Consider the following 27,438-nt stretch of genomic DNA (forward strand, 5'->3'; position numbering starts at 1 on the left):
AGACCCCCTCAGGGATGTCAGTGTTCTTAACACAATGCCAGTTACCTGACAGTCTGTCCCCAGCGAGCCATGCATATGACAGAAGGGATGGAAAGCAAAGGGGTAGTTGTGTGTACAGATGCCATTGTAACTGGAGAGAGAGATGTTAAGTTTCTGGTGAGCACTACTGGAGGGTTGAGGTCGGGGACACATTTAGCCAGGGATAAGCTTTCTTTTCCATAATTCATCTGTTATGTTCTTCTCGCCTTCCTGCATGATCTTTGTACAGCCTGCTTGTGAATTCAGGGGACGTTCACAGTGCTTGCTGAGTAAATTTAGGCACTCTGCCATTTTCTGTGATTCGATTTCACGATGTCCGTTAGAATGATGGGATTTAGGAGGAGAACTCTGTAAAGATCAAGCCAGGAGCCTAGTTGGTTGACTGGGTGGTTTCTGCTGTAACTCCTGGGAGAGGGTGTGTAGGTTACTTTGGTGTTTGGTTCTATATAAACATTATTGCCTTTTAATAATTGTTGATTATTGAACTGGTAGTGGTGGGTGGAATCATGGAGCTGATTTGTTAGGCTCATGAATGCTGTTCCCCAGAGCTTCTGCTCGAGTCACACCTGAGCTCCCTGGCCCCAAGCCCTCCCCGCTCCGGCCCCCTCCATCTTGCCCCCCACGCCCCCACTGCTGGGTGGTAGCCTCACACTCCTTGTTGACCACAGTTCTGCCCCTGAGAACTCTGGAGGGAAAAATCTCTTCTAGGTTTATCAAATGGAGCGATGATTAAATCAGGAAAGTCATTTTACTGCGTTGTTTGCTCTTGGTCATTGAAAATAAGGAAATAAAAATAGTGACCTGTACTAAAGGCTTTTTCCCCTCTTTCTTGAACTTCATGAAAATACGTATCCTCTGAAATGAATGATGTGAAAGAGGGAAGGTATTTCTGCTTTCCTTGGCAAAAGTAAAATACAGTTGCTTTTTCCCAGATGTGAATTTATCGTAATTTCCCTTGGTGTAAAACTAATACATAAATGGTCTTTTTTTTTTTTCCAGCCAACCCAAAATGTTTTTGAGTAAAAGAATAACTTGGAAGTCAATTATTAAACCTTGGGTATCCTAAGACAGTTTTTGAGTTTCTGGGTTTTTTTTAAGAAATGTGATTCTTTGTTTTTTATTATTTTCCTCTTTCCTTCCCATCCTTGATGCTTCCTTAGTAGCTGCCTTGTTTTAAATATTGACAAGATGAGATAGTTTTCTGTTTATATCAGCAGTCGTCTGTCTGTGAGATATGGACGAATCAGAACGCTGGATTTCCTTTCTCAGCCATCCATCAGGTTCATAATGTAAGGTTACAAATGGTTATTTTCTCTTCCTGACCTTGGGCTATGTAATGTGTTGCAAAGTGTTGTCAATAGCTATAGGTACTATGTCCTGGTAATGCAGAAAATTTGTGATGTCTAATGACTCCTGAGATTTTTGTCTATTATACTTCATTCACTGTGCCTTGTGACTAGTTAACGTGCAAACATTGTCCTAAAATGAGAAACATATTTGGTTTTAAAGTCTGTAGTTCAAACCTGTCCCATGTGAGTTTTGGCTTTCATTCCAGGCGTCTGTGTTAACTTGCTTTTACAGGAAGAAGGAAAAGGGTAAATTGATATATATGTATTTGCATATATATATCAGTGTCATCTTTCCCCATTTTGTACTTTCCCATGTCCATGGGCTATTCAAACCCAGTGTGTCTAACAACTCTCAAAGGTTTATGCACTTCACTTGTGAGAAATATTCGAGTATGATTTGCATGATATTCTGTATAAATTTTATGCAAATGTGGGAGGAGTATAGCCAGGAGAGACACCGTTACACTACAAAGTGGTTCTCAGCCTTTTTCCATTTGATAATACTGAATCTTTGATATGTGTGTGCAATCGTGACCCATTTTACTCTGAGCCGCTTAATATTTGAACGTTCACATTTCACGTTTGCATACTTAAAAAAATTTCATTTGGAAAGTAAATGTTTTAATGCTTGGTCTTTTCCCTTTTGTATTTTAAAATATAATACTATTTTCACATCCTGTTAAATTTTTCCCATTTCATAGCCTGCTGTCTGAGGTTGAGATGTTTGGTTGAGAATCACTGAGAGAGCTCTTGGGGTGGCATGCAAAGGGCTGCTTGTGGGGTGCCGCATCAGGTACACCCCTCCTGTGCATGGGTTCTGGCTCTTGGGGACCATGGGGTCTATACAATGCCCGGTACTGATGCTCCAGTGATCCAGCATCCCTCCTGAACCTGTAAATGTTACCAGTGCTTTTTCATGGCAGAAGTGGCCATCTCTGCTCTTTATCATCAAAAAGAAAAATTTCAGTATAACCAACTACATTTAACCAAACTAGCATTCTTTATTGCTGAAGATTTTTTTAAAAGAACTACTGAAGCATCCTGCTTTCTTGTGTTGCATGAATGTTTATAGGAGGCCTTTCCTTACATTCACATCCAAATACAAGTCTATGTATTTATAAGCATACAGCTGTCTGTAGCATTCTTCAAAGCCTTAGAGTTGACAGAAAGTAAAGGTAATCAATCGCTTGTATCTCGTGTATGTTTGGGTAGCTCATCTCTGATATTTGTCAGAATTATTGAAAGTGAAACCTTAAAATAACAACTGTCATTTAAAATCATTTTCGTTTTTTTTTAAAAAAAAAAGAATAATGTTTATTAATATTCAGATCTAAATTTATAAGCAGGTAGGTGGGAGCAGTTCCAAGTAGAAACAATTTAAAAGCATCTATTTAAAAAAATCAATTAAATCCTTATTTTTAAACATTTTTGGAAGAATAACACAAGGCTTGGAAAATACCATACCTTTTCCAAGTTAGAAAGCTAACTTGTTAGAAAGCTAAGTCATAATCATGACTTTTAATTATTTACGGACACCCTTAGGAAACTTCTTTCTCAAGAAGAAAATAGGAATAGAGACAGTCTCCCCCTTTGTATTCTCAGATAATATAGAATATGTAATATCTTCAGTTTCCTCTTGTGGGGAGAGAGCCATGTACACCCTGACATCTGAAATGAGGTAGAACCATGCAGCTTTACCGCCTTTTGAAACAATGCTAAACATAAAGGTTGCATTTTAGACGGTGCCATCCAACAAAAATCTATCTGTACACTTCTGTGAATTTTTTTTCTGAGTTCTAATGAAATTCAGCCAGTGGCTTTATACTGTTGCTGTAAGAGCCGTTTAATTAAATTACATCATATTAGGTAGGGCCCAGTTATAGTCCTTCAAACTCAGCCAGACTATACATTTCTAGTTGGCAGCTGGAATACCTATTAAGTAGAATTTAAATACCTTTAGATAATCCACTGAAAACTCTAATCGCAAGTTATGTTTTTCCTTTATAATTGAAGTTCATTTTTATTTTTAAGTTCAAAGGGATAGTTAATGATGTACATTTTCTTCTGTGTAACTGGTATGTCCTAAAGGAAATACATACAGACATGCACACCAAGTTCACAAGGTTTTAAGTTGTGACCAAATTCTCAGGCCATTGGACACATGAAACGAAAAGAAGAGTTTGTCTTTAAGTATTTTAAGCTCTAAAAAAAAGAGTCTGAAGACATTTAGTAAGAGTGTCTTAAATCATTTTCTCTTCTGTAATTAAGCCTCTTAAAGAGTATTGCCAGTCAGTAATAGTTTAAAATAGGACAGAATTTTATGCCAAGCCTTTCTTGTTTCATTTTCTTATTCCTATGAACTATTATTGCCTCATTGTTACTCATGCTTATATCTACTCTTCACTAAAGATAAGGTTTGATGATAAACCGTTAACTGTGAAGCAAAAGACATTTTTAGGTCTGTTTGATTTTTTTGGTATTTAGTAAACATTTTTTTTAAGTGGTAAATTATTAAATATTTTTTTAATTTACCTGAAGAAATAACAAGGATTAGCTAGATATGAAGGTACTATTTAACGAGACCTGATACTGGGCTTCACAGTTTGAAATTATTTTATAGATGAGGCAAAAGCCCTTTATTTGCTCTTCAGCCTCTTATCCTGCTCCAGATAGTCATTACCTTCCTAGTCCCTCCACGGCTCGTTCCTGCTGTGATGCAGCCTCCACTGGGGTTGAGGCCCAACACATCCTTGTTCTCAGAACCGTTGCTATCACTGCCGGTCAACCAGGAAAAGCTGAATCCCACTTGGAGGCCCAGGCCATACCGGCCCTTTACAATAATGTCCATCCGTTTCCATTACATTAATGCCAAAGAGAACTATCAACTCCTACAAGCTGAGTCTTCTAACTATCCTTAGATCTAAGATTTTAAAAAAAGTTAAGTTCATGAATTTCTAAGAAGCAAAGTAATTAATTTTTTTATAAATGCAATCTTAAGAACACATTTCCCTCTGTTTGAAAATAAATTTCTAGAAGTAGCACTAAGTATGACAAAATTCAGTTTCTATTTCCAGAAAGGTGGATTCAGTCTCTGTAGGGAATTTCAAAATATTTGGACTTGGAGCAGTGTTTCAAGGCCACAGAGAAAACGAACTAAGGCTTCCATTTCTCTAACCTATCATTATCTCCCCCAACCGCCGTCGCACACAGGCGAGGCCCTGTCAGATGACCTGAATCCAAAGCTGGTGGCTTGTGGTTTCTGGACAAAGTGGAATCATAAGAGAGCAGAGGATGGCACTGCCTAAACAGTTAAATGGATGCACTGATTCCTTCAAGTGGTTATCAGATAAGAGATCAGGATGATTTCCAGACTAAGGTTGTATGTGCTGGGGCCAGTTATTCCCCAAATGGCTGCTATGACTTAGTGGATGAAGTCAATATTTGGATCAGCATTTGGCTGTAGTTCTGCTTTGAGTGTATGGAATGCAGAGGGAAGTTTAATTATGAAAGTGCCTGAGTTAATTCAACAATTAGAGAATGGGTTTTGCATATGATTTGCATGCTTAATGTACTAACACCTGAAATGTCCCACAACCCCAGCTTCACCCCTCCATCCCCACCCTGTTCACAGCCCTCGCCCTGCAACCCATGGTACCCCAGCCCCTGCCGTGTTTGTTCAAGCTGTTTTGACAACTGCGTGTTGAGCTCAGCCAAGGCACACCTCAGCTCAACTGTGGCGGGGCTGACGTGGTGATCTGGCGCCTGGTTTGAGCTGTCCCCTCGGCAGACGCTGGCTCAGAGGACCTTTTGATGTCAATCAGCTCCTCCTCTTGTATCATTCCACGGAGTTGCGTGCAAACTGTTGTTATGTTAACAGTCTTACCTGTGATTTAAATGTACAACACCTGTTTGCTGTGTTGTTGCTTTATCAAGGTGGGAGGAGAAGGTGAATAATGGGGTGGGTTAGAGGATTTGCTGAAAGTGGGGAGCTTTTAATTAAGAACTCATAGCTGCATGTTTCCAGTTCACACTATTATCATGTAAAGGTTATTACACTCATCTTCCAAATAATATTGAAGTCTACATATCCTACACTGGGAGTTTTTATACTTTTTTTTTTTTTTAGAGCAAATCACAGCCAGTTGAAATAAAGACTGGAGAGATCATGATGGTCCAGGTGTTGGAGAAGGAAAAGAAAAGGTCTAAAATAGGCAACCCAAGGAAAACATAATCCCAAACTTAATTGTAGTCAGTTACTGCTTTAACAAAATTAAAATTCACATAAATAAAAAAGAGGAAACTCAAGGATGGGTCAGAGATGGGTCATATAACAGAACACTAAGGGAGATACTCCTAGTAAAGTCTTAACAATATCAACAGACAGGGTAGGGGAGCAAGTCATACACAAGTAACTCAGCAACTAGAACAAAGCTAACATGCAGCGCAGCGCGGAGCAGAGCCCTAGAGAGGAGCCAGGCGGGTCTGACCGACCGCACAGCCCATAAGGAGCCAAGGACTGGTAGCTTTATTCTTCCTGTGACTGGGGCAACCCATCTCAAGGAGGAAGGCTTCAGGCTCTCTGCCTCAGTGAAAGGCCTGCGCACTCCTGAGGGACTCTAGAATCTAGAATTTTTTTGGTTTTTCAAAGCCAATTAGAAACTTCCAGAGGGCAAAGCCTGTGCCTAACACTTTCTTGCATCGGCAGCCACTTCTTATGCCACCTAATGTAAATCCAAACTGCACAAAGAAAATTGGGATGCCAAGTTCTCTTCCCCAAACACACTTACTACTTAAGCTATTCTCAGAGAACTGTGGTTTTTAACTCTTCGGGGTTTCTAATCCTTTCGAATAATTTGAGGAAAGCTATGGACTTTCTTTCTCCCCCAGGACACACACCTACATCCAAACTTAGGCATTCTGATCCTAGACTCCTTGAAAATCCTCCTTAAGAAATCCTACGGTGTCAACCCATTTGCCAGGACTGCTATGGAACTTGGTCTCCAACCAAGGTTTTACTTGGTTTTGCAGCTCATAAGACCTTTTTATATTCAGAACTCCTGAGAAAAGTAATTTATCATAACTCTATAAGACCAACAAAATCCACATTAGAGAGAATGGCTTTGGGAATCTGCCTATTGTCTAGTTTCAGTTACGTCCATTAGAGAACAAAGGACTGAATTTTGAAAAATCAGAATCTTTACCAAGAAAAAGAGAAATCTCCCATATGTAATCTCTAAATCTGACTGGAGCCCAGAAAAGACCTGCCAACATGAGCCTTTGACTTTATCGATGCTCACACTAAACCATTACAGTAATAAAACAGGATGAGGCTAACCTCATAGAAAATTATCAGTGAGCTGGTGGGATGGCCTTTTCTCTTAGATGTGTCTTAGCTGCATGTGTGTTAGACGATGCACTGTCATAGCACGTGTGCTCATATTTGTGAGTCAGGATCCTTGAGCACATGCGACTCACATATGACCAAACTTGGGTTAAATGTTCAGTCTTCATTAATTATTGCGTTAGGTTTTCTGACTACATCCAAGACAGCCACCATAGCATTTTATCAATTCAAATGAATTCAGATGAAGGAAGCTAGTTGTCATCCATTTATAACTTTTTTTTCTGAAATTTTGTTTAGAATCACACTCAACACTACCTTTTCTCCAGAGATGCAACATTATTCAAAGTATAGGGTACATACCCTATTGGGGAAATGAAATGTGTGGAACTGTGTAGTTTGAAAATTCAAACTAAAATTTTCAAACAGTCAAGTTTGAAAACAGAAAAGTCTTTGAAAGATTGCTGTTTTTTTCTCTTGGAACAGAAAACTATGAATTAGTAAGTCATTTATGAATATCTTCATGTTTTATTTTACAATTACTTAACTTAGGGTGTCATTCTAAAAGTAGAATAACTCAAACTTCTTTCACACCTCAAAAAATTAACGCAGTGTAGGAAAGAGTGTTGCTAATACATATGCAATCATAATAAATAGTAAGAGCATTTGTATACACAGAGCACACCCAAACACATTTGCACATTTACAGCACATGTGTATAAGGTGGACTCAGGCCAGCTGTAGGGAATGAACTTTGCCTACTGCTCATATTACCTCTAGAATAAATGTGATTTTCAGACAGGAGACTGGGGAGAACCTTCCATCACCTTGCGACCACCAAATGAAGCCACAGCCTCGACTCCCGTACAGTACTGGCAACACCACCCGGAAAAGCTCATCTTCCAGTCGTGTGATTACAAAGCTTTTGTAAGTTTCCCTGAATTCAGTATTTGGTTACCAATGGGGCCGGAGGGTATACTTCCGGCTCATTTGCTTTTATGGTGAAAATATGCCAACATGTGCATCACTGTAATTCCTAAAGTGTTCTCCCCTTCTCATTGTCTTTAAGTAACCTTTTTACACAGAGAAAAATCCCAGTGAACAGAGCTCTATAACCCATTTAACCTCATAAGCTTAGGATCTGTTTTGCCTCCTTATATAGTTGTATGTTTTAAATGAGTTGTGATAAAGTGCAGTCTTAATTGGAAATGAATATAAATGCATATAGCACATGAAGAGACCTCCACTCACTCACCAGTGGTCTCAAAACATTAGTTCTACTGCTTTATATAAATAGCAGATTGTTTCATTGTCATCATTAACATTATATTACTGGGTATTTTTTAAATAGAAGATGGAGTCAGGTTTAGCTGAGAATTTTGAGTCATATGGATGGGTAAATGTTCAAAAGATACCATCGGTTTGGGGCAGGTGGTGGTTGTCATGACTACAACCAGAAAAAGTGGCTGAACCGTCAGCAGTGCACTGAAACTGCCTGTCTTAAAAAGAAATGCTTCAATTAGGTCAAACTTGCCACATAACTTAAGAGATAAGGATTTTGCCAAGATATTTTCCTTAATTTGGTTAAGATGTGGGCCTTCTGGTAATCTCATTGCAATTTAGGCTTTTTCCCACTTGGGGCTATCTGTACCTCTTTAACTTCTCACTTAAGCACTGGATTTATTTCAGTAGCATAATCTTCCAAAAACTGTAGGATTGAAATGCCTTCATCTTCCTCCAAAGCTCAAACACCAAATCCCTGAGGCCCTTCTGAACCTGCCTTTCTTCAGGCCCCTGACCAAGCCCACTACTCACATCCTCTTCAAGTCAGGGGCCTTCCAGGGCCTGATTCCAACCCTGTTTTTGCAGTGTCAGGGTCTCTTCAGTCATGTCAGAAAAATAATTATAATTCACTTTTTTTTTTAAAGACACACATGAGAGTCTTTCTTTATTCCTGAGGAAATTAGGGAGGGAAAAATGGCAAAAGGAAGGAACCTTATTGAAGCTTCCAAAGACTGAGGAGGAGTCACTTGATAGAAGGGAGAAATAGACATTTCACTACAAACTGTTTGCCCCCAGCCGGAACGTGGAGTGTGAGCGGTGTTTTGTCCCGACGCAGTGTTTGATCCCATCAGCTGGGAGCAGACTGCCTCATCTTCCTCCTGCCCCATTCAGCTGTCCAGGGTCAGTGTGCGCCAGGGACTCAGCTCTCTGTGCTTTGAACCAGCTGAGAATAACAGCCTCCCTCCCCGCACACTCCCAACCCGGGTCCCTCCTGCTCTCACCCTCCTCTCAGGTGGACGGACCACACGTCCCACAGCTGAGAATGAAAAAGGTCCAGAACGCCTGAGAACAGCCTAACATTAAATACCTATGCAGCCAGCTAAGCCCAAATGGGGTACATGTTGCTTAGCTTCTCAGCTGTCTCACAGAACCCTGTAATTACATAGATAGTAGTGTGATTTATTTTTGCAGACATTGCTGCCTCCAAAAAAAAGGAGAAAACATTTTTAGATGCCCCCATTTTGCAGTTAAATATGATTTGAAAGATGGCATCTTTAGAAAATGCTGCAGTTTTATTATAAAGAGCAATTTACAGCTCTCAGAACTAGTTAATTCTGTTGCATTCTCTCTGTAAACGCATTTGTTTGTTAGGATTAGTTACGATAAGTTTTTTAAAGTTATGTGACTACTTACAGCTAGGAAATCTAACCAGTAGTACCTCCACAATTTGTTTTTGAATTACTACTCAGAATTCTACTCTCTTTTTCATTAAGCATTGAATTTTTGTGTGTGTTTTAGTATTTAGGTTCTATGCTGATAAAAGAGCTCAGGGGGACAGAATCAACCCAAGATGCTTGTGCAAAAATGCGGGTAAGTTTGCCAAATGATTTCATTTCTAATCACTGAAATACTAAATACTGGGTGTGGATACAAATTGCCGCTTTTCAAATTATGATTTTCTTCATCTGTTGGTTTGCTTAATCACATTGGTGTTACATAAAAAGGTGTTTGGGCTTTGTTCATGTTTATACTTGAGCTTATCTCACTGTCATTTGAGGTGATGTCTACTTAATGTGTATTTATACCATTTTACATATACTCACATTCTTAAAGATTTAAAGTTAATTGTGTACACGTAGATCATTCTCCAGATTAAGAGAAAAATTATCTTTAGTTTATTGCAAGAAAATGTTTTAAGTTACCCACTTTACAGTCTGAGAATATTTACTGAAAAGACTGCCAATTAACTAAAAATTAGCAAATGCAGAAGTTTTGAGAGCATATTGTATACAGCTGATAATCTTTGTGAGCTTCTTAATTATTTTTGTTTGTATAAAAAAGTTCAGCTCTGAGTTGAGCCAAATAGGACAACAAATATTGACAAAAATGGCAATTCCAAATGTCTGAGATTGTTGACTGCTGGCCTTCTGAGGCTTTATTAGCCAAACCAAATCTCACTCATACTGCAGACCCACTTTGTCCTTTTCTTTCAAGTGTCCCTTATTCTTTCTTCCTCCATAGCAAGTGGATAGAGGTTATAACAATATCAAACTCACAGTACAAATTAAGAACATGAGACTTATTCCATATAGCAACTAATTAGAGTCAAATTTAAGGTCATTGGCAAGTGAACCCTAACTTTTATTTGTGGCCAGGATACCCTCTCACTTATTTTATGTGAGCAACTTTTGGTGGGAATATTTACAAGCATATCCTTGAACTAAAACAGTTATGCAGGAAACATGTAGTTTTTCACTGCTTATGGAAGCTAACGATATGCAACTCTTCATGAAGTTCGGACCTCAGTTTGTAATCGCCAGTTTAATATTTTGATCACATCAGTAACAGAAAGACAGAAACAGTTATCCCATTAGATGTGGTTATACTTAAATTGTCAGTACCAATGAATGTTTATTCCAGGTACTGGGTTTAGATGTGAAAAGCTCTGACATGTGTCAGGAGCTCTACGTTCTAGTTCTGTACAGTTTACTCGCCAAGGAGCCACTTGGTAGTCGTATGAAAATCACTGCTACCATTTGCTCAGTAGATACAAAGCACCTGCTTTCTGTGCTGAGTAATTTGCATGTTTATCTCATTTAATCTTTAAAACAAACCTATGAGACTAGAACAATTATTATCCCCACTTTATGGATGAAGAAACTAAGGCTTAGAGAGGTTAAATAACTTTCTCAAGATTGCAGAGAGAGGAACTTGCCAACCCGGTCTGGGAACTCAGGCCTGTCTGATCCAGAGCCAAGCATTTAACTACTACATTCCCCCACCTCTCCTGGGCCTCATTTTCTGCCTTAGAAAATAAGAACATGGACTAGAGGCCCTTTAGTGTTCCTCCTGGCTTTATAATTCTGGGACTTTTATATTCTAAATATATATCTGATCTAAATTATGTCACCTGTGAACAATAAGAAAATAGGAAGGTTTTTCAATCATCAAGCCTCATAATAATTTTAGAGCTATTCATGCAGATATCTAAGAAATTAATTAGGCACCTCTTATTTAATACTATTAGTTCAATTATCAGAGTCCAGCTCCTTCAATGCTGTAATCACATAGCACCATTCAAAATACACCAGATCTGTGATTTGAATTTCAGTCAATTTCTTGAAATTATGTGGATCTGAAATTCCATTTTGATAGCAATAGCAAAGCTATTTTAATAGGCTCAGTGGAGAATAATTTAGTTAAATACTTGTCAGTTGCTTAAAATGAAACAGAAAATGCCATCTATTTAGAAGCTATTCTTCTGTTCTTTGGGGCATTTTTCTGGTTTGCCGCCCTTGATGTTATTTTGGGTAGTCTACATGAAAATAGGAACTTTATTGCTTCTTAGAATATCACAAACCATCATTTCCCATCCTGATTAAATAAATATCAGATATTTGAAACAGTAGCTTAAGTTGCACTCACTGGATTCATGAGAGCTTTTCAGAACCAGAAGCACAAGCTTGGTCTGTTGTCTGTGACTCTTGTATCGTGAACTAGAGCTCTCACCACCTAAAAGTGGTATGGATCTCAGCTTGCAGTTAATTTTCAGTTTGAACTTCAAATTGCTGTTTTCTCTCTTTTCATTATGGTGGTAATTCAGCCAAAAGTCCCAGTATAATGAAGTCTCCCCAGGGAAAACACTTTAGGGCACAGATGATCTTAAAACTTGACATGCAGTAATACCACTAAGCCAAGGTATTGCCGATTAAAACGTTACCTGGTTTACTCTTTTAATTGAAAGTTTTCCACCATCAATATGCACTTCAGCTGAAACTGAAATTTCTTTCCCAGTAAGAAGTAAATCACTGCAGTCCCTTATTCTGAGAAATAGTTACTTAAATGTCCTTTGTTAACAAAGATGGCTAAGATTTGGCCCCTGCTCACTGCGTTCATGATCCAGGGAAGGAGTCCAACAGGTTAACATTTTATTACCCCTAAGCAGCCGAAGTATCATCACAGAGGGTCTTAAAGGTGCCATCAACCTGAGGGATCAGAGATGATCCTAAAAATGACATCGGCATGGTCTCCTAAAATCAGCTTATTAAGACTAATAACACTGAACCCTTGGGAGCTGAGGCTGCCAGGTCCTGTGCAAGTGCTTATGTGCACAATTCATTTAATCACGAGGTGAATATTGCTGTTCTTCACATGGGGGGAAACAAAGACCAAGGAAAGTTTAGTCACTTGAACAATGTCATCAACCAAGGGGTGGGACCAGGATTTGAACCCAGGCCGTCTAATTCCACCACCCACACTGTGAACCCTAAGCTCTGCCACCACTCTAATGAGCTGGCAGAACATTTCTTATCCTGAGTTTATAAAGAACTGAGAATCTAGATCATTTATGTTCATTAAGAAATAGCTTTAAGAACCCTTCAAAGAGTCTGTAGGATTAGTACTGGCTAAATTAAACCATTTAGATATAGACACATAGTAATTTGGGGTACATTCCAATGTAATAACATAAAAAAAATGTCAGGAGAGTCTTCATTGCATTCTTAGTGGCTGTAAAATGGTGGTTTTTTTCCCATCACACTTACTTTAACACATTTACTTTGCCCCAACAGAAACTAAATACAGTTTTTCCTTCTCAAAAACATTTGGAGTGTTTAATAGTCACAATTAGTTAATTTCTAAGTTTATCTAAACCTGTTTATTCATCTCTAAAATCCCCTCTAGTTCTGAAACAAAGATAATTCTGCACTAATCTCCTGGTGCATATTATATTCAGTTTAAAATGTGCTACAATAAGCTAACATATGAGATGATAGTAATTCACACCAATTCCACAATATGGAATCACTTCTTTGTTCAGGTTAATCAGCCTTTTTCTTTTTCAAACTGTCTTAAGGTTTTTTAAATAGACTTCACTTTGTAGAACAGTTTCAGGTTCACAGAAAAACTGAGCATAAAACACAGAGAGTTGTCATGTACATGCTCTGTCCACCACCCGCCCCCGCCCAGTCTCCCTTAGTATTAACGTCTTGCATTAGTGTGGTGCATTTGCCACAATTAGGAACCAATATTAATATGTTGTTATTAACTAAAGCCTATGGTTTGCATTAGAGCTCATTCTTTGTGCTATGCGATGCTTTGGGTTTTGACAAATGCATGTCTTGTATCCACCATTCCAAGATCATGCAGAATAGTTTCAGCTCTTAAACATCCCGTGTGTGCCACCTATTCATCTCTTCTCTGCCCTGCCCCTAACCTCTGGCCACCAATGACCTTTTTACTGCCTCTCCAGTTTTGTCTTTTCCAGAATGTCATGTCATTGGAATCACACAGTATGAGGCCTTTCCAGACTGGCTTCTGTCACTTAGCAGTATGCACTGAAGGTTCTTCCCTGTCTTGTGGCTTAATAGCTCATTTCTTTTTATCACTGAATAATACCCCATTGTATGGCTGTGCCGCCGTTTGTTTATCCATTCACCTATTGAAGGCCATCTTGGTTATTACGTCCACATTTTGGCAATCACGAATAGAGCTGCTATAATAAACATTGATAGGCAGGTTTTCATCTTGAATTTTGTTTTCCCTGGGTCCAGGCCCTCTTAAAATGATCCTCTGAATTGTGTTTAGTGAAGAAGAATCAGTAGGAACTTGCCTTAAACCCTGCTAATTTTTATAAGTAAAATTGCAATGTTTGCCTTATCCATTAGAGTTTTCTTTAATAAGAGCCCAAGAGATTAGATATGCCCCAATAGGCACATTTTTAGGAAGAATGATTTCTATGAATTATTTTGCTCCTTATGTAGGACAACTTGGCTGCTCATTTCCTTTACCATGACAGGTTTACAGGCACTTCTATTTAAAATTACAATCTAAAAACACATATTAGTAATGCGTGAACAGTTGTGAATGATACGTTTAATCAGTGCATGCTCACTTAGTGCTGCCTCCTATGTTGCTGGTTGGTGTCCAGCTCTATGTGCGCTCACTAAATGTGCTTGCAGAGGCAGTCTTCATCTCTGAAAGGATTTCTGAGGGGAAGCATTAGCTCTGGGGTCCTGAATACGATGGGCCCTAATTTGTTCCGCAGAGCATACGGTACCTTCCCTCCGTCATCCCACACATCACACTGTGTAAACGTCCGCTTGCTTATGGCCTATGCCCCTTAGGAAGCAGGAAACCTGTGCACCGCATCCCGAAGCCTGCTGTATAACAGCTGCCTAACAAAGTGGTTGTGATAGCTCAATAAAGTAATGCCTGTGAAGGGTCTAGGTCAGTAAAAATCTTAAAACGTGCTGACCTCTTCCTGCCAGTGTTCGAAAAACAAGCAAATTGTTGGATAGATTTGCTTTGGATCGTTTCATTTGTTTTTTCCCAGCTATGGTGCCCAGCGCCCCAGTCATTCATTCCCTGGGACAAGAATATGCAAAACCATGGGAATCCTTTACTCTTATTTCCAGTTTTTTAAAGTCCATCATCAAAAAGGAGAGAAAATGATGGGAAACTAGGTAAAATGGTATATGTAATTTTTCAGTTTTATATGTTGGGGAGGTAATTCTTTCCTAAACAGATTGGGAGTTGCCTCTTAAAAAAATGTGTCCACAGTACTGAACTTTATAAAGCAATAAAATACATTGCTTGGGCCTTTCAGTGCTCACCTTGGTATGCATAGCTCCCACCTCAAAGATTCTAAGTCATACCATCTTTGGCAAAATGAGGGATTTGATCTGGCCAGATGAGGTTCTACGATTCCATTTTGCCTCCTAGGCTTACACATAGCCCATCCCCCATCCCTGAATTATGCCCCCGGGTATCATTATCACTAACACAGTTCCCTATCACTTCCCTAATTAAGTATACCATTAGGAAGCATCTGCTACTCTACAAACTAGACCATTGTATTCAATTTAATACTGTGCAATCTAACTTTCGCTAATCCCAAAGATAGAAATCTGCCTTCCTGATACAGAAAAGGAAATATTTTAAAATTATCTTCAAGTCAAGAATAAGCAAATCTTCCAGGGCATTTTGAGTTTTGGAACCTTTGTCTCTCAAAGGGTTTAGATAGTTTTGCCACAGTTCAGACTTCTTGCTGCGTCTATTTCCCTTAACTTTTTTGTATCATTTTTAAACTTTCCATCTGGAAGTAGTTCTGAAGTTGAATTTTCAAATATATAGATCTCCCAATAATTGTCTGTGTCTTGGTTGAAGTGTGCAGACTATCTTTTTTCCATGGTTATCAGGAATGAAATTAATGGTGGAAAATGCATTGGAAAGCTTGAAAAAAAGTTAGAATTCAATGGAAATGTTAAATGAAGGAGCCTCTTTCCTCTTTTCATAGAAGAGACGTCTTGGGAAACTAAAGCCATGTTTTGTTCTTCTCTCCTTATATAAGTAAGTCCCTTCCCTGAGGAATTGTCGTTTTCAGAAATAATTTCAGGGACAACTTTTTAGGAACCAGACTGAGAAAAAAAAAACGTTTTAAAAAGTTTCTGTTGCCCAAATTTCAGGGAAGAATCAAATATTTTATTTTTTACTCTCCCCTCAATACCTCCCAAGCCAGGTCAACACAGGTCTAAGCCCATAGGTGTGTGGGTGGTGTGGGTGTATGTGTGTTAAAATAGTGATATACACACAAAGAGACAGCCGCATCTCCAGGTCCTTGCTGCAGAGTTTGCTCAGGTGTACTTTCTGCTTTGTGGATGTTTTCCCAAGGGTCTATCCAGCAGAGGACCTGACAGTCCCTGCCATGTCCCCCTACATCACCTTCATACCCCAGTTCCCTTTATTTTTATTTTTGTTTTTACTGCTCTTCTTACTGGCTTTTCTCCCATATAACATCCTCACCACTCCACGTCACTGAAACATTTCACAAGCCCCTTCTGACTTTAATGCCCACTTGTCTTAAGCTTTCTTTCTAAACATGTTGAGCCCATTGTCATGGGTCCAGAGAGATTGCTCTGCTAAATGTTTGTGTGGCAGCCACCATTTCACTGCCCTCCCTAGCATGCAGGCCAAAGGTTACTCAGTTACGTTCACAGATTTGGATTTTATTTCTGCTCTTTTTGCCAGTGGAGTGCCATGCCTTGGAAAGCTAAGTGAAAACATCCATCCTCAGAATAATAGTAATAGCTAAGATGTTCACTGCATGTCAGCCACTGATTTATATAATCCTCACAAAGCTACAAAACGGATGCTCTAGTAACATATCCATTTTACAAATGAAGTAACTAAAACAGAGAGTTTAAATACCTAGGCACACAGCTCACAAGGGGTGGAGCTAAGTCAGGAATCCAAACATTCCCTCCTCTCCTCTTATCCAGTGTACCGGGACCTTGTCGGTGGGTCCCTTCATAAGTCCAAGATGACCGCACACACAGACACACGCACACACACTCTTTAGCTGTACTTAGAAATGATGGATTGAAGTCAGTGTGTTTTTTCTACACTACATTTTCTTATTACTTAAAACTACATTTTCTTATTACAAAAGTAATACGCATTCATTGTTATCCAATTTTAAAAGAGAAATATGGAAGAGAAAGAAAAGCAACTGTAATTTAACCACCCAGGTGGTAAGCACCTCCACTAACACCTTGTTCATATGTTATTCTCCAGCCTGATGATTTATGCATTCATAGGCATCACTTTTCTACAGAGGATCAGAAAAATCTGCCTACTGTTTTAAAATCTACTTTAAACACACCCAACAATATATTTTGAAATATTTTTATTCCAATAAATATTCACCCCCAATTTTACTTGCAGTGGTCCAACAATATTCCAACCCATAACTGAACCAAACTTATTAAACCAGTTCCCTTTGTTATTCATTCGGTCATTTCCAGTTGTTTCAAATTATAACCAATATTGTGGGTAACATCCCTCTGCCTCAGTCTTTTGCAACTGATCTGATTATATCCTTAGAATAAGTCACTAAATGTTAAAGTGCATCACACCTTGACACTCTGGGTAGGTATTCCCAACTTGGCTTCCAAAAAAGTCTTTCCAGTTGACATTCTCAGAAGCGGTACACAAAATTGTTGACATTCGCTTGTCATATCTCGCAGGGGCATATACTTATTACCTTGATGTATGTGCTCCTAGTTGCAGGACAGCTCAGGAACTTTTGTGAGAAACCACACATCTTCAGCACGATCTGGGGGCTTATCAGCTGTACCTGATAAACGTCTATTCTAGATGTAACTCGAGAATCTGTCTTTATGACCTGGACTCTTTATTTTATATAAAAAATGTTTTATGCTTGCATTGCCCTGTGAAACTATGGAAGAATTAAATGCTTCCTGTTAATCGTTCTGAAGACCAAGAGCTGCAGCTATGTATAACTAAGGGGTTTTGGAAACCACTTGTCAAGTGGAGAATCGTGTATTTTGATAAATTAACCTCTTTCTGAATTAATGGAGAATGCAGTACAACAGTTTACATGCAGAGCAGCAGAGGACAGTTCTGATAGTAACTTTCAATCAAACTGCATTTGCAGAGCAGAAGGTCTCCAAGTGTGGTCCCTGGACTGGCAGTACCAGCAGCATCTGGAAACTTGTTAGAAATGCAAAATCTTGGGCCCTATCTTCAACTTACTGTCTTAGTCCATTCAGGCTGCTGTGAATGATGAAATGAAAATACAATATCCTGGGAGACATTTATTACTCACACTTCTGAAAGCTGGCAAGTCCAAGATTGGGCACTGGCAGATTTGGTGTCCAGCCAGGGCACTCAGGTTGATAGACAGCTGTCTTCACAGTGGCCTCACTTGGTGCAAGGGGCAGGGGAGCTTCTCAGGCCTTTTACAAGCACACTAACCCATTCGTGAGGGCTCCACCTCCACCCTCATGACCCAAGCACCTGCCCAACGCCCCACCTCCTAATACGCTGGATGTTAGGATTTAACAATACTTTGAGGGGAACACAAACAATCAGTCCCTAATTACGAATAGAAACTCTAGGGGTGGGGCCCAGTAGTCTGTTATTTACCAGGCTCTCCATGTGATTCGAAGGTTCTTGAAAGTGTGAAACCGATTACCTTGGTCCACTGGGCATTCCAGTAAGGCTGCTGTGATAGGCTGCCTGGTAGAATCATCCTGCTATGGTGCCCAGAAACCAGCAGGGCAAGAGGAACAAAGATAGAGGGCATCGCTTTGTGCCATGCTGGCATCGGCTGGGGCTGACTTCCACTGGCAGTGCAAGAGCCGCGCATCGCCAGGGGAATGGTCTGGATGGCTGCTTGCCCGCTGTCTCTTCTTGTCACGTGGTCTTTAGGCTCTGCGTTCACCCAGCCTTTGTGTCAGAGTTCTTATGACCAGAAAAGCCCTTGAGAGATCATTCAGCCTCATTTCCCAGCCAAATGAGACTTACCCCTAAGTCATTAGTGACAGATGAGAGTCCAAACTATTTTCAAAGACATCCACAGGGAGGAGCTTCCCAGCCGCCCTTAGGAATCATCTGCCCGCTCAGGAAGTCTTTCCTTCTCATCTCAGTGTTGGTAGTCTGGGCCAGTTTCCTGTCACAAAAATGGAAATCTAACCCTTCTCTCCTTTAGGCAGAAAAATGACAAGATCTATGAAGCTTTTTCACCCCATAGGAATCTCTTGGTGGATCTCTCATCACATCTGTGGTTCTCCTCCCTGTTCTTCCAGAGTTTCAGGGCCCGGCCCTGGGAATCCGGGCTCTCTGATGAGTTTGCTGAGCTCTCTGTGCATTGAGAGACTGGTACTGCGGTTCTTCTTTATAAAACTGGCTTCATGCTTGTTACCAAACATTCATTCATTTGCCCATTCATTTAATAGCCATGGATTTCAGCAGTTGTTAGCATGAACCCTGGGAAATGGCTGATATTTAGCCATTTTGAGCCTGTAAAAATGGCAATCACATAGGGTTTCACCTAAGACCGTGTGTTAGTCATTATGGGGGAGTCAGAACACTAGGATGTGGGCTGTCCTCAAGGAACTCCCTGTATAATGAGGGAAGCCAGCAACCCCAAGACCCAGGGCAGGAGACTCAGAGAAAGGCAGAGGTTCCCAGGGTGGGCAGAAGAGCAAGAGGAAAGCCCCTCGCATCACATTGGGAAGCTGACGACGCTTCCCCTAGAAAGTGACGCATAAACCGCGTTCTGAAGGGTAAGAGTTTACGTCCAATGGCTGCTTTGAGGTTTGCTCTTTATCTGTTATGATCCCTGCAACATAGTCCCTGTCTGCAGAACGACCGCAAAAGGCGTGTGGCTCAGGGGTAGAGCATTTGACTGCAGAATGGCCACAGTAACGCTTGTTTTGTGTATTTTTTAAATCATTTGAAAGTCATATAGGACTACCAAACAATTGTTTGATCCTTTTTAATTTACTTGCTGAAACTGAATATAATAATTAAGCTTTGAAACTAAGGGAAATATTATATGGCAAAATTAATGATTATGACTCAGCACTGAATATCTAACTAGAAAGCACCCTGGAATAGCCAGGTGTATGTTAAAAATATACCGTAAATTGGATGGCACACCATCTGGAAATCTATTCCCCAGTCTGTATTTAAAATACACTGGAAATGATCAGGTACTGTAAGAGTGAAGGTCAGTGACATCCTCCCCATGCACTGCCTCACTCTTTTCCCTCTGTGTGCTGATTATGGGGCACAAATTAGGAGCATAAACGTCACTCCAGACTCAAACCCAACATTACAGCTCACAGCTGAAGCGCTCCCGGCTGCAAACTTCCTGGGTCTCATTCACACTTGGGAAAGTCATGCTCTGAGATCAGAAGGTCCCTGGCATCTCTAAAAGATGTTCTCATACTGCTGATTCTGCATTAGAAAAGCAGAAACTATTTCTTTTCAGACCATGCCTTAAGGCTAAAGCAAAAGCACCCTTGTGACTTCATACCAAGATTCCAATCAGTTCATAATCTATCATTGAAAAGGGGAAGAAAAAGATGGTTACTTTCCTTGGTGAATCCAGAAATCCCTCCCTGAAAAATAATTGCTCTGAAAGTGTTCAGCTCCTTTACCTATTAAGAATAATATTTCAGGTGTCCACCTCCAGATATGAAATTATGATCCTTATTCTGTGTAACGTTGACAGGCAGAAACCCACATGGGAACCACAAGGCTCCCTTTGATTTTAAAGATTCACAAGTACATTTTATTTTAAGTTTCAGAAATGTAGCATCTCTGTGTAACTAAATACTGTTTCTCTTGGAGTAATAAAAGGACGATCATCTTAAATTGGGAAAATGTGAACAAAATACAATTGAATGCCATTATAAACGCCGTTAGCAGGAGAGCAAGATGCTGTAAAGGTTACATTAATTTTGGGCCTAACCCATGAGTATTCCAGCTGCTTTACAAATAAGTCTCTCCTGCAAAGCTGGCGCTGGAGGAGAATGAATGTGAGGGCTCAGGAAAGCCTTATGAATTCTGCAAAGAGCATGGCATAGAAAAAAAACAACTAAAAACAAATAGCATAAGGCTTGCCCTGAGCATTTAACTGGGGAAACGGACATGAAGAAAAGAATTCTGTTTATACAAATAATGAGGCTTGATTTTTAACATACGTACACATATGGGCATATTAACTATCCAGAAACCTAGCAAAGTGTGCAGACAGGTCATAAAAACCAGTGTTGCCTGACAGCCATTGCTTTGGGCAGTGATGTCCATACTAGGTGCCCCGCGTCCCTGGGAAGGAGGAGAAAATGGTGATTGCAACACCAAAGAGGACATGGAGCAGGGGACTTGGATGCATGGCATTGTTTTGAAGCTCCGCACGCACAGATATCTGTAAAGCTTCATAAGTGGGCGCTTACTGGGTTCCCTGCCTCCCCGATTAGTCTCCCTGAAGACTCAGCATATTTGCCTTCTTTCTATGCATTTTCATCTTCCACTAAAATTACGTATGAAAAGACGTCTCTGAAAGCTCTGTCAAAGTACACCATCAGAAAAATCCCCTTAAAAAGAGGTTGGATTCTTCTCTCTTGTCAAAGTTGCAGTGCCTGGAAGGAGGAGCATTGCCTCAAAGACCTCCCACCATCCCTGTGAACCCTGTGGCCAGCCAGGGCCCTTCTTCTCAAGGCACTAGGTTGGGATGGGGGGATAATGTGATTTGGGCTCCAGGTTGGAATGTGGGACCACCCCCAACACTGCCATTCGCAACCCACATCATCGGCACCCACAGAAGACAAAGACATTACCATCCTTTATTTTTTTTTCTTCTTTGTTAGGCTTGGCTGAGCATACAATGTGGCATCTTTGTATCAGGACAGAAATCCCCATGGATGCCTGCATGGCAGCCTCTGAGCCCATGTCCTGACCTGTCTGTTGTTCCAGGCCTCCACTCCCTTTCAGACACTCATTGCACAACTCACTGTGTTCCTTTCTCTGCTGCCTCCATCCTGCTGAAGATGCTCTTCATAAAATCAGCCACTAAAGCCAAGGATTTCAGTGAAGTAACCCAATAAGAGCAGCAGTTCTTATGTGTGCCAGGCACTGTGTTAGGCACAGACTCTTGGGCCTTTTTGTCCTCATGGCATCAGGCGCTGCACCCAACCTTTAAGGAATCCTCTCCTTGATTTCGGTGGTAACTGCTCTCCTGCTTCCAACCAGCATAACTGTCTTTCTGCAACAGGATCTGACTGTGCCCGTCCAGACTCAGAAGTTTCTAGTGGATCCGAGCCTGGCAGAGTAAATCACCTCCTCTTGCACCCATTACCCAAACCCACCACGTTATTTCTCATTTCCAGGCATGTGTGTATGTGTATGTTGATTCTGCTGCTTAAACAGCTTCCTTTGTCCCCTTTTGCCACCTGGAAAATTCCTGCTCATCTTTGAAGAGCCAATTCAATCACCCGTAGTCAGTGCTTGTTGAGGGAATGAATGATGAATGAACGAAGAAGTGTCCCACTCACGGAGTGAGGCTCTCCCTGCTCAGCACCCTGGAGGCGCTCTGTTCCTCTCTCTGTCACATTTGTCAGCAGTTGTGTTGTAGCTGTTCTGTGGGTAAGAGCAGCCAGGAGTGGGGACGTGTAGCTCCCGCACTGCCTCTTCCTGTCCTCCCATGGCAGACATCGTTCCCAGCCCTCTTTCCCGCTGAGCGCAGACACGGGCTCAGAATCCTTCTAAACACAGCCCTTCAGGCAGCCCCTTCTCAGACAAGTGTGCGTACAATCTGAGGTTTGTCTGACGCCCTCTGAAGCCGACTCCGAGTCTTTCCAGCCCAGTGGACTGCCAGATGTCACCACTCAATGGCTGAATGAATGACGAATGGGTTTTTCTGTTTTCTCTTTGGGCTTTTTCTTAATGCTAAATTAAGTGTGAGTACTTTAATCTTACGTTAACTGTACATTGTTTCATATTATGAATCGATCTGTCCAGGAGAATGCATTCATGCCAAGAGATGAGTGAGGCGATCTGTTGAAATCCACTGTTACTCTTAGCAAAGAATTCTTCCCACACACCTTTCCGTCCACCAGACCATTGCCTGTACTCACCATTGCCCCTCTCTCTATGGAATTCAGCCCACCGCTTGGCCTTCAAACCAGCACTCTGCATGTCATTTCTTCTAGCTTCGCCTTTGATTTATCTTGCACATTTTCAGGACTTGGTTGGATAAAGCATTCAAAAGATGGAAGTATCCAACCTGCATTCCAATTTCCATCTCTCGGCAATCACAAAGGAAAACTGGACAGTCTGGGTAATTTTAAAACTACCTAAAAAGAACTTCAAGAGAGCTGCTTTTTCTCTACTCTATGGAAAATTTAATAAATATTAAATGGTAATACTCTTAGTAATCCATTCTCTTCTGCTTTGAAACAGGTATAGTGGCTATCAGAAAGATACGTCGGAACAGTTAGGAAAGTATGAAACTCCTTTACTGTGGCTCTAGTGAAAAATGAATATAATTATCATTAGTGAGTTCAGTGAGTCTCTTTCACACTATCCAACTAGGAGCCTTCCTTAATTCTGGTCACATTTCAGAATTTAAAAATGGAAAATTGGGTAATATAAATGAAACCAACAAAGTTCTCCCAATTCCCTTACTACACATAAAGCTGGTTGTGGAAGGCTTGAAGCAGAAAGTTCTTATGTGTCACTCATAAGACTGTGCATTGCAGTAAACAGAATGATGAGAAAGCAGAGAAAGAGAAGGAAAGACCAGGTCCATAAAAGCCTGAAGCAATTTCTAAAATCACAGTCTGACCACATCTTACATAGATCTGTAAAGCCTACTCTCCATTTACCGTTTAATGAATTTATGCTTTGGATTATGGAAATCATTTTTCCTCTCACCTTTTTATGTCTTTTTCTCTCCTGTTATGTTCCCACCTGTCCTGTCTGGAAAATCCATCAGGCTAACTGTCAGGTAGGTTCTTCTTGATGTTTAATGTGGAAATGAAGTAAACGGACCATTGGTGACCCCTATGATGAGTGATGAAATGAGACCGCAAAGGCACACACTGAATCACAGAGAAGCTTTTTGCAGATGCCTAGAAATGTAGAGGGAGAACATGTATCATAAGAACTTAGCCTAAGAGACTATAACAGCTCTAAATGATAAAGTAGGTTACCTGGACTATTCTGTTTTGCTGTGGCTCAAAATACAGGCTGTTCCCCTAGGGCTTAATTGCTATGGAGTGGTATTCTATCCAATGTGGTCACAAGTGATGCCGCTGTAAATATAGTATCAGCTTTTGCAGATTTGGCCAGGTTCAAGAAAAATTCACAATGATGTATTTTAAATCCCTATTGTAAGTATGTGTTCAGACGTACCTTGTCCCTTTGAAGAAGACGAGTAATTAGGGAAAAGGGAGAGTGCTGGCGTATCTTTTGTTGATGCTAAATTCACCCTAGGAGTTAAGTCTGACGTGGTTTAACTGTAGCCGCAGGCTGGTCGCCTGGAATCCCAGTGGGAGGCAGAGCTGTTTGCCTCTCCCTTTGGGGTCAGGGGAGAGAGTCCTTCACCCACATGCAGCAGCAGTGCAAGCTCTTTTAGATCCCCAAGCGCAAGACAGACACTTGGTAAGCCCAAACCACAGCTAAACCCAAGAGAAGAGAGACATACACTTGAATTAGAGTGTGTTTAGTGTGTTTGGTGTGTGTGTGTGTGTGTGTGTTGTTTTTAACTTGAGCTCGTTTTCATCTTTCAAGAGGAAAAAATCATGTGCTTCAGTTGCCATGCAACACAAACTGCTCCAACAGCTTTCTAATTTTAATTTCAGAAGTCTACAGAGCAAATGAAGAAGGTCCCTACTATTATCCTTTCCGTCTCTTATAAAGGAGTCAAATTTATTGATGCGACAAATAAGGTGGGTAGTGTACCTCTCTTTGGTCTAGACACTAGATAGAGGCCTGAGTATGTGACCTAAAATCCTGTGCTTCCCGTCTTTCCCAATGTCCCCCATTTTAACCATCTTAATGCTCCTTAAACACAACCAGAAATCACACACTCATTCATACATGTCTCATTTGAGGGATTTGATCTAGGATTCCTGTATGTGTTTTACCTTCATTTTTCCATGGTCCCTTCTGTATTAGACAATGGCCACTGTTATCAGGCATTCCTTTGGGTCTAGGGAACATTAAAACAACTAAAAAATTTCATATGTAGAATGAAAATGCAGCAATGTCCTCAGTCCTCCATGAGAGGAAATGTTACCAGGTGAAGGGCTAGAACATCCCTCTTTCCATTTCTGTAGGGTTTATATGTCCTTCCTTCTGATATACATAATGAATACTGATACAAGGAACATGTTCTCTGACTTCTATATTCCCGACTACTGAGATGGAAGAGGTTTCAACTGTATTGTTTTCTTAGGAGTCACAATCAATCATAAGGAAGCTCGGCCATGGTGGGACTTGGTACTCACACTGGGAACAGTCGATGGGCTCTGAGGTCACGTGTGCACAACTGGGTTGCATTCTACTTAAAACGCGTTCTAGGTTCCGTCCTTGGCAAAGATGAAAGCTCAGTGCTAAGACCAGAAAGTGTGTGAACCCTCTCACTGTCCATAAACTCAAACCTGGCTGGCTCTTTCTCACAAAACCCCCAAATGTCCATGTGTTTTTTTTCCTACATCCTTCCAGCTGATAAAGGGTAAAAACAGGGGAAATGAGGTGACCCCAGTGGTGAATGCCATTTGTTTTCTCCACTGCCTACCCACTCGTCCCACCTGGACCAGCCCTATTTTGGAGAAAGGGCACAGAAGTCATGAAACAGGTAAACATATTCAGTGGTAATTTAGGGGCAGGGCAGCCAGATTTAGATACCAGGGCAGTGGCTCTGGTGTCGTCATCTGTAATAAACCTGAGCGTCTTAGTCAACCAACTCAAAGTTTCCCAGATTTGTTTTCCATAGCAAAGAAGAGTGCTGCCTCAGCTGCCAGGTCGGTCCAAGCCCCCAAAATCTACTTACGAACACCTGCCGGTTTAGAAACAACTGCTCAAACCCAAGCAGAAGGCTTACAACCTAGCAGGATCATGCTGGCTGGTCCTATCCAAGGCAACTCAGAATCCATGCCTTCCGTGCAGTAGCAGTCCCAACTCTGTGTGTTGTTGGCAGTTATTGTTGTCAGATATTCAATTGTGGAGACTTGATCAGAAAAACCCCATTTGATTTGCTTTTTAATTATTTGGAAGCGATTTTAGTTTCTGGTGCACAGACTTCCTTAAATTATGGTCAGGTGGTTTCAAAAGTTCCAAAACTTTATGAAGCTCTCACTGAAGATACCACTGCTATTACTGTATCTAAATTTCAAGACAGGCTTTGTCATTTCAACTTTTTTCCTCACCTGGAGCAACTGTCTACCCCATTTGCATTTGAAAATCATGAACAGTTATATATTCTCAGTGTGTGAGTTTGACACTCTCTTAGATGAACAACCTTAGCAGGCCTGGATTCTAACAATTCCTAAGCAAGTGGTGTTTGCCCTGAAACCTCCCCAGCATCTGAGGGCTGTCATTCCATGAAGCTGGCATTACGACTGTATTAACAGCACCCTCTCTGACCTGTTCTCTATGACCAGAGGAATGACGGAGCTCTGTCGGTTCTGTGGTATTTTGCTCACAGACACATCAAGGGCTGTCGGACCTGCTTTCTTATACCTTGAGGAGACACTTCTGCTTCAGTCGCCAATAATTAGATGAGTTATCCGTAGATCTCTGCTCACTGATGACTTTGGAAGTATAAGCACCAGAAGGTAGCCAAACCCTGTGTGAATAAAGACACTAAATAAAGAAGGCCGGCACATCTAAGTGCTTGCAGCATGCTCCTCAACAAAGCTTCAAAATCTAGAGCAAATGCAAAGGGCACGCGTCGGTGGCAGGTGGAGCCCACCTCTCTGTGACTGTGTGACGACATGTGCTTGGCTTTTCTGGGAACGTGGGGACTGACGTCACCGAGGCCAGCTAGACGACCTCCATCCCAGCGTCCTGCAGCGCAGTCCGTCTTCCCCCATCCAGCAGTGGGTAGGGGGGCACTGCAGGCGACTTGGGGCCATAGACTAGTAGTTGGCATGTGAGCAGCCAAAGCAGAGAGATTTGTCAGAAAGGGGGAGAAAGAGACCGTGTAAGTCCACATTGGTGGAGCTGGACCACTTAGAAAGTTGGGATGCCTGAGGGCTGAGGACCGCTTTCAGAAGCATGGAGGACCCGCTGTGGAAGGACGGCCCCAAGCCATGGTGTGAACGGGGCCATGCTCATGGTCTGCACTGGCACCTCCGTGCCACTTGGCTCTCCGCTTAATGCCACAGCAGGAAGGAAGCAGTCGATAAATGCCAGAGTCCTGTTTTTGGTTCACACCAGAGATTTCTCCCCCCAAAAGTGTTGTCTTGGCAGGCCACTCTGCTTTGAAGTGAAGGGCTTGTGAAGTGCAGATAGAGTTGAAGATGTCACAGTTCACGGTACTAGGGGCCACTAAGCCCGTAATGGAGCATGACCAAAAGTCTCACCTTGACATTCATGTTTGATGTTTTCATTTATGAATGTTTTCCTTGTACTTGTAAACAGCCCTCTCCTAACCATCACATCCTTCACCCTGCCCTGGTAAAATCGAGGGGCTTGTTCAGTGTGCACAGGACAGGCAGAGTCACACAGGGCCTCAGCGCCACAGGACAGGCAGAGTCCCACAGCCATTCAGCCCATCCCTGTGGAGAGGACTTTAAACTGGGCTTTCCCGCTCCCTGACCAAACACTTTCCCTGTTACTGCACAGCTACCTTCCCCCAGTTCGTTTGCAGCGCACTGGATAATTGAT

The 27,438-nt window shown here is 41.2% G+C and overlaps 1 protein-coding gene across 9 annotated transcripts in view; it reads left to right on the top strand.

The window, feature by feature from the left end:
* Positions 1-27,438, top strand: part of ANKS1B (ankyrin repeat and sterile alpha motif domain containing 1B) — a 1,001,987-nt gene that overhangs the window by 946,220 nt on the left and 28,329 nt on the right. For 3 of the 9 annotated variants that reach the window (XM_057486481.1, XM_057486484.1, XM_057486485.1), the window contains 4 exons: positions 1,254-1,328; positions 7,528-7,656; positions 9,532-9,603; positions 24,408-24,494. In XM_057486481.1, coding sequence (XP_057342464.1) covers positions 1,254-1,328; positions 7,528-7,656; positions 9,532-9,603; positions 24,408-24,494 — 363 coding nt within the window. Of the gene's footprint in view, positions 1-1,253; positions 1,329-7,527; positions 7,657-9,531; positions 9,604-23,539; positions 23,552-24,407; positions 24,495-27,438 lie in introns of all 9 variants that reach the window. The other 6 variants (XM_036891080.2, XM_036891086.2, XM_036891074.2 and 3 more) reach the window with 5 other exon arrangements.

The sequence above is a fragment of the Manis pentadactyla genome, chromosome 10 (genome assembly GCF_030020395.1).
Source record: "Manis pentadactyla isolate mManPen7 chromosome 10, mManPen7.hap1, whole genome shotgun sequence".
In the NCBI taxonomy this organism is placed as follows: domain Eukaryota; kingdom Metazoa; phylum Chordata; class Mammalia; order Pholidota; family Manidae; genus Manis; species Manis pentadactyla.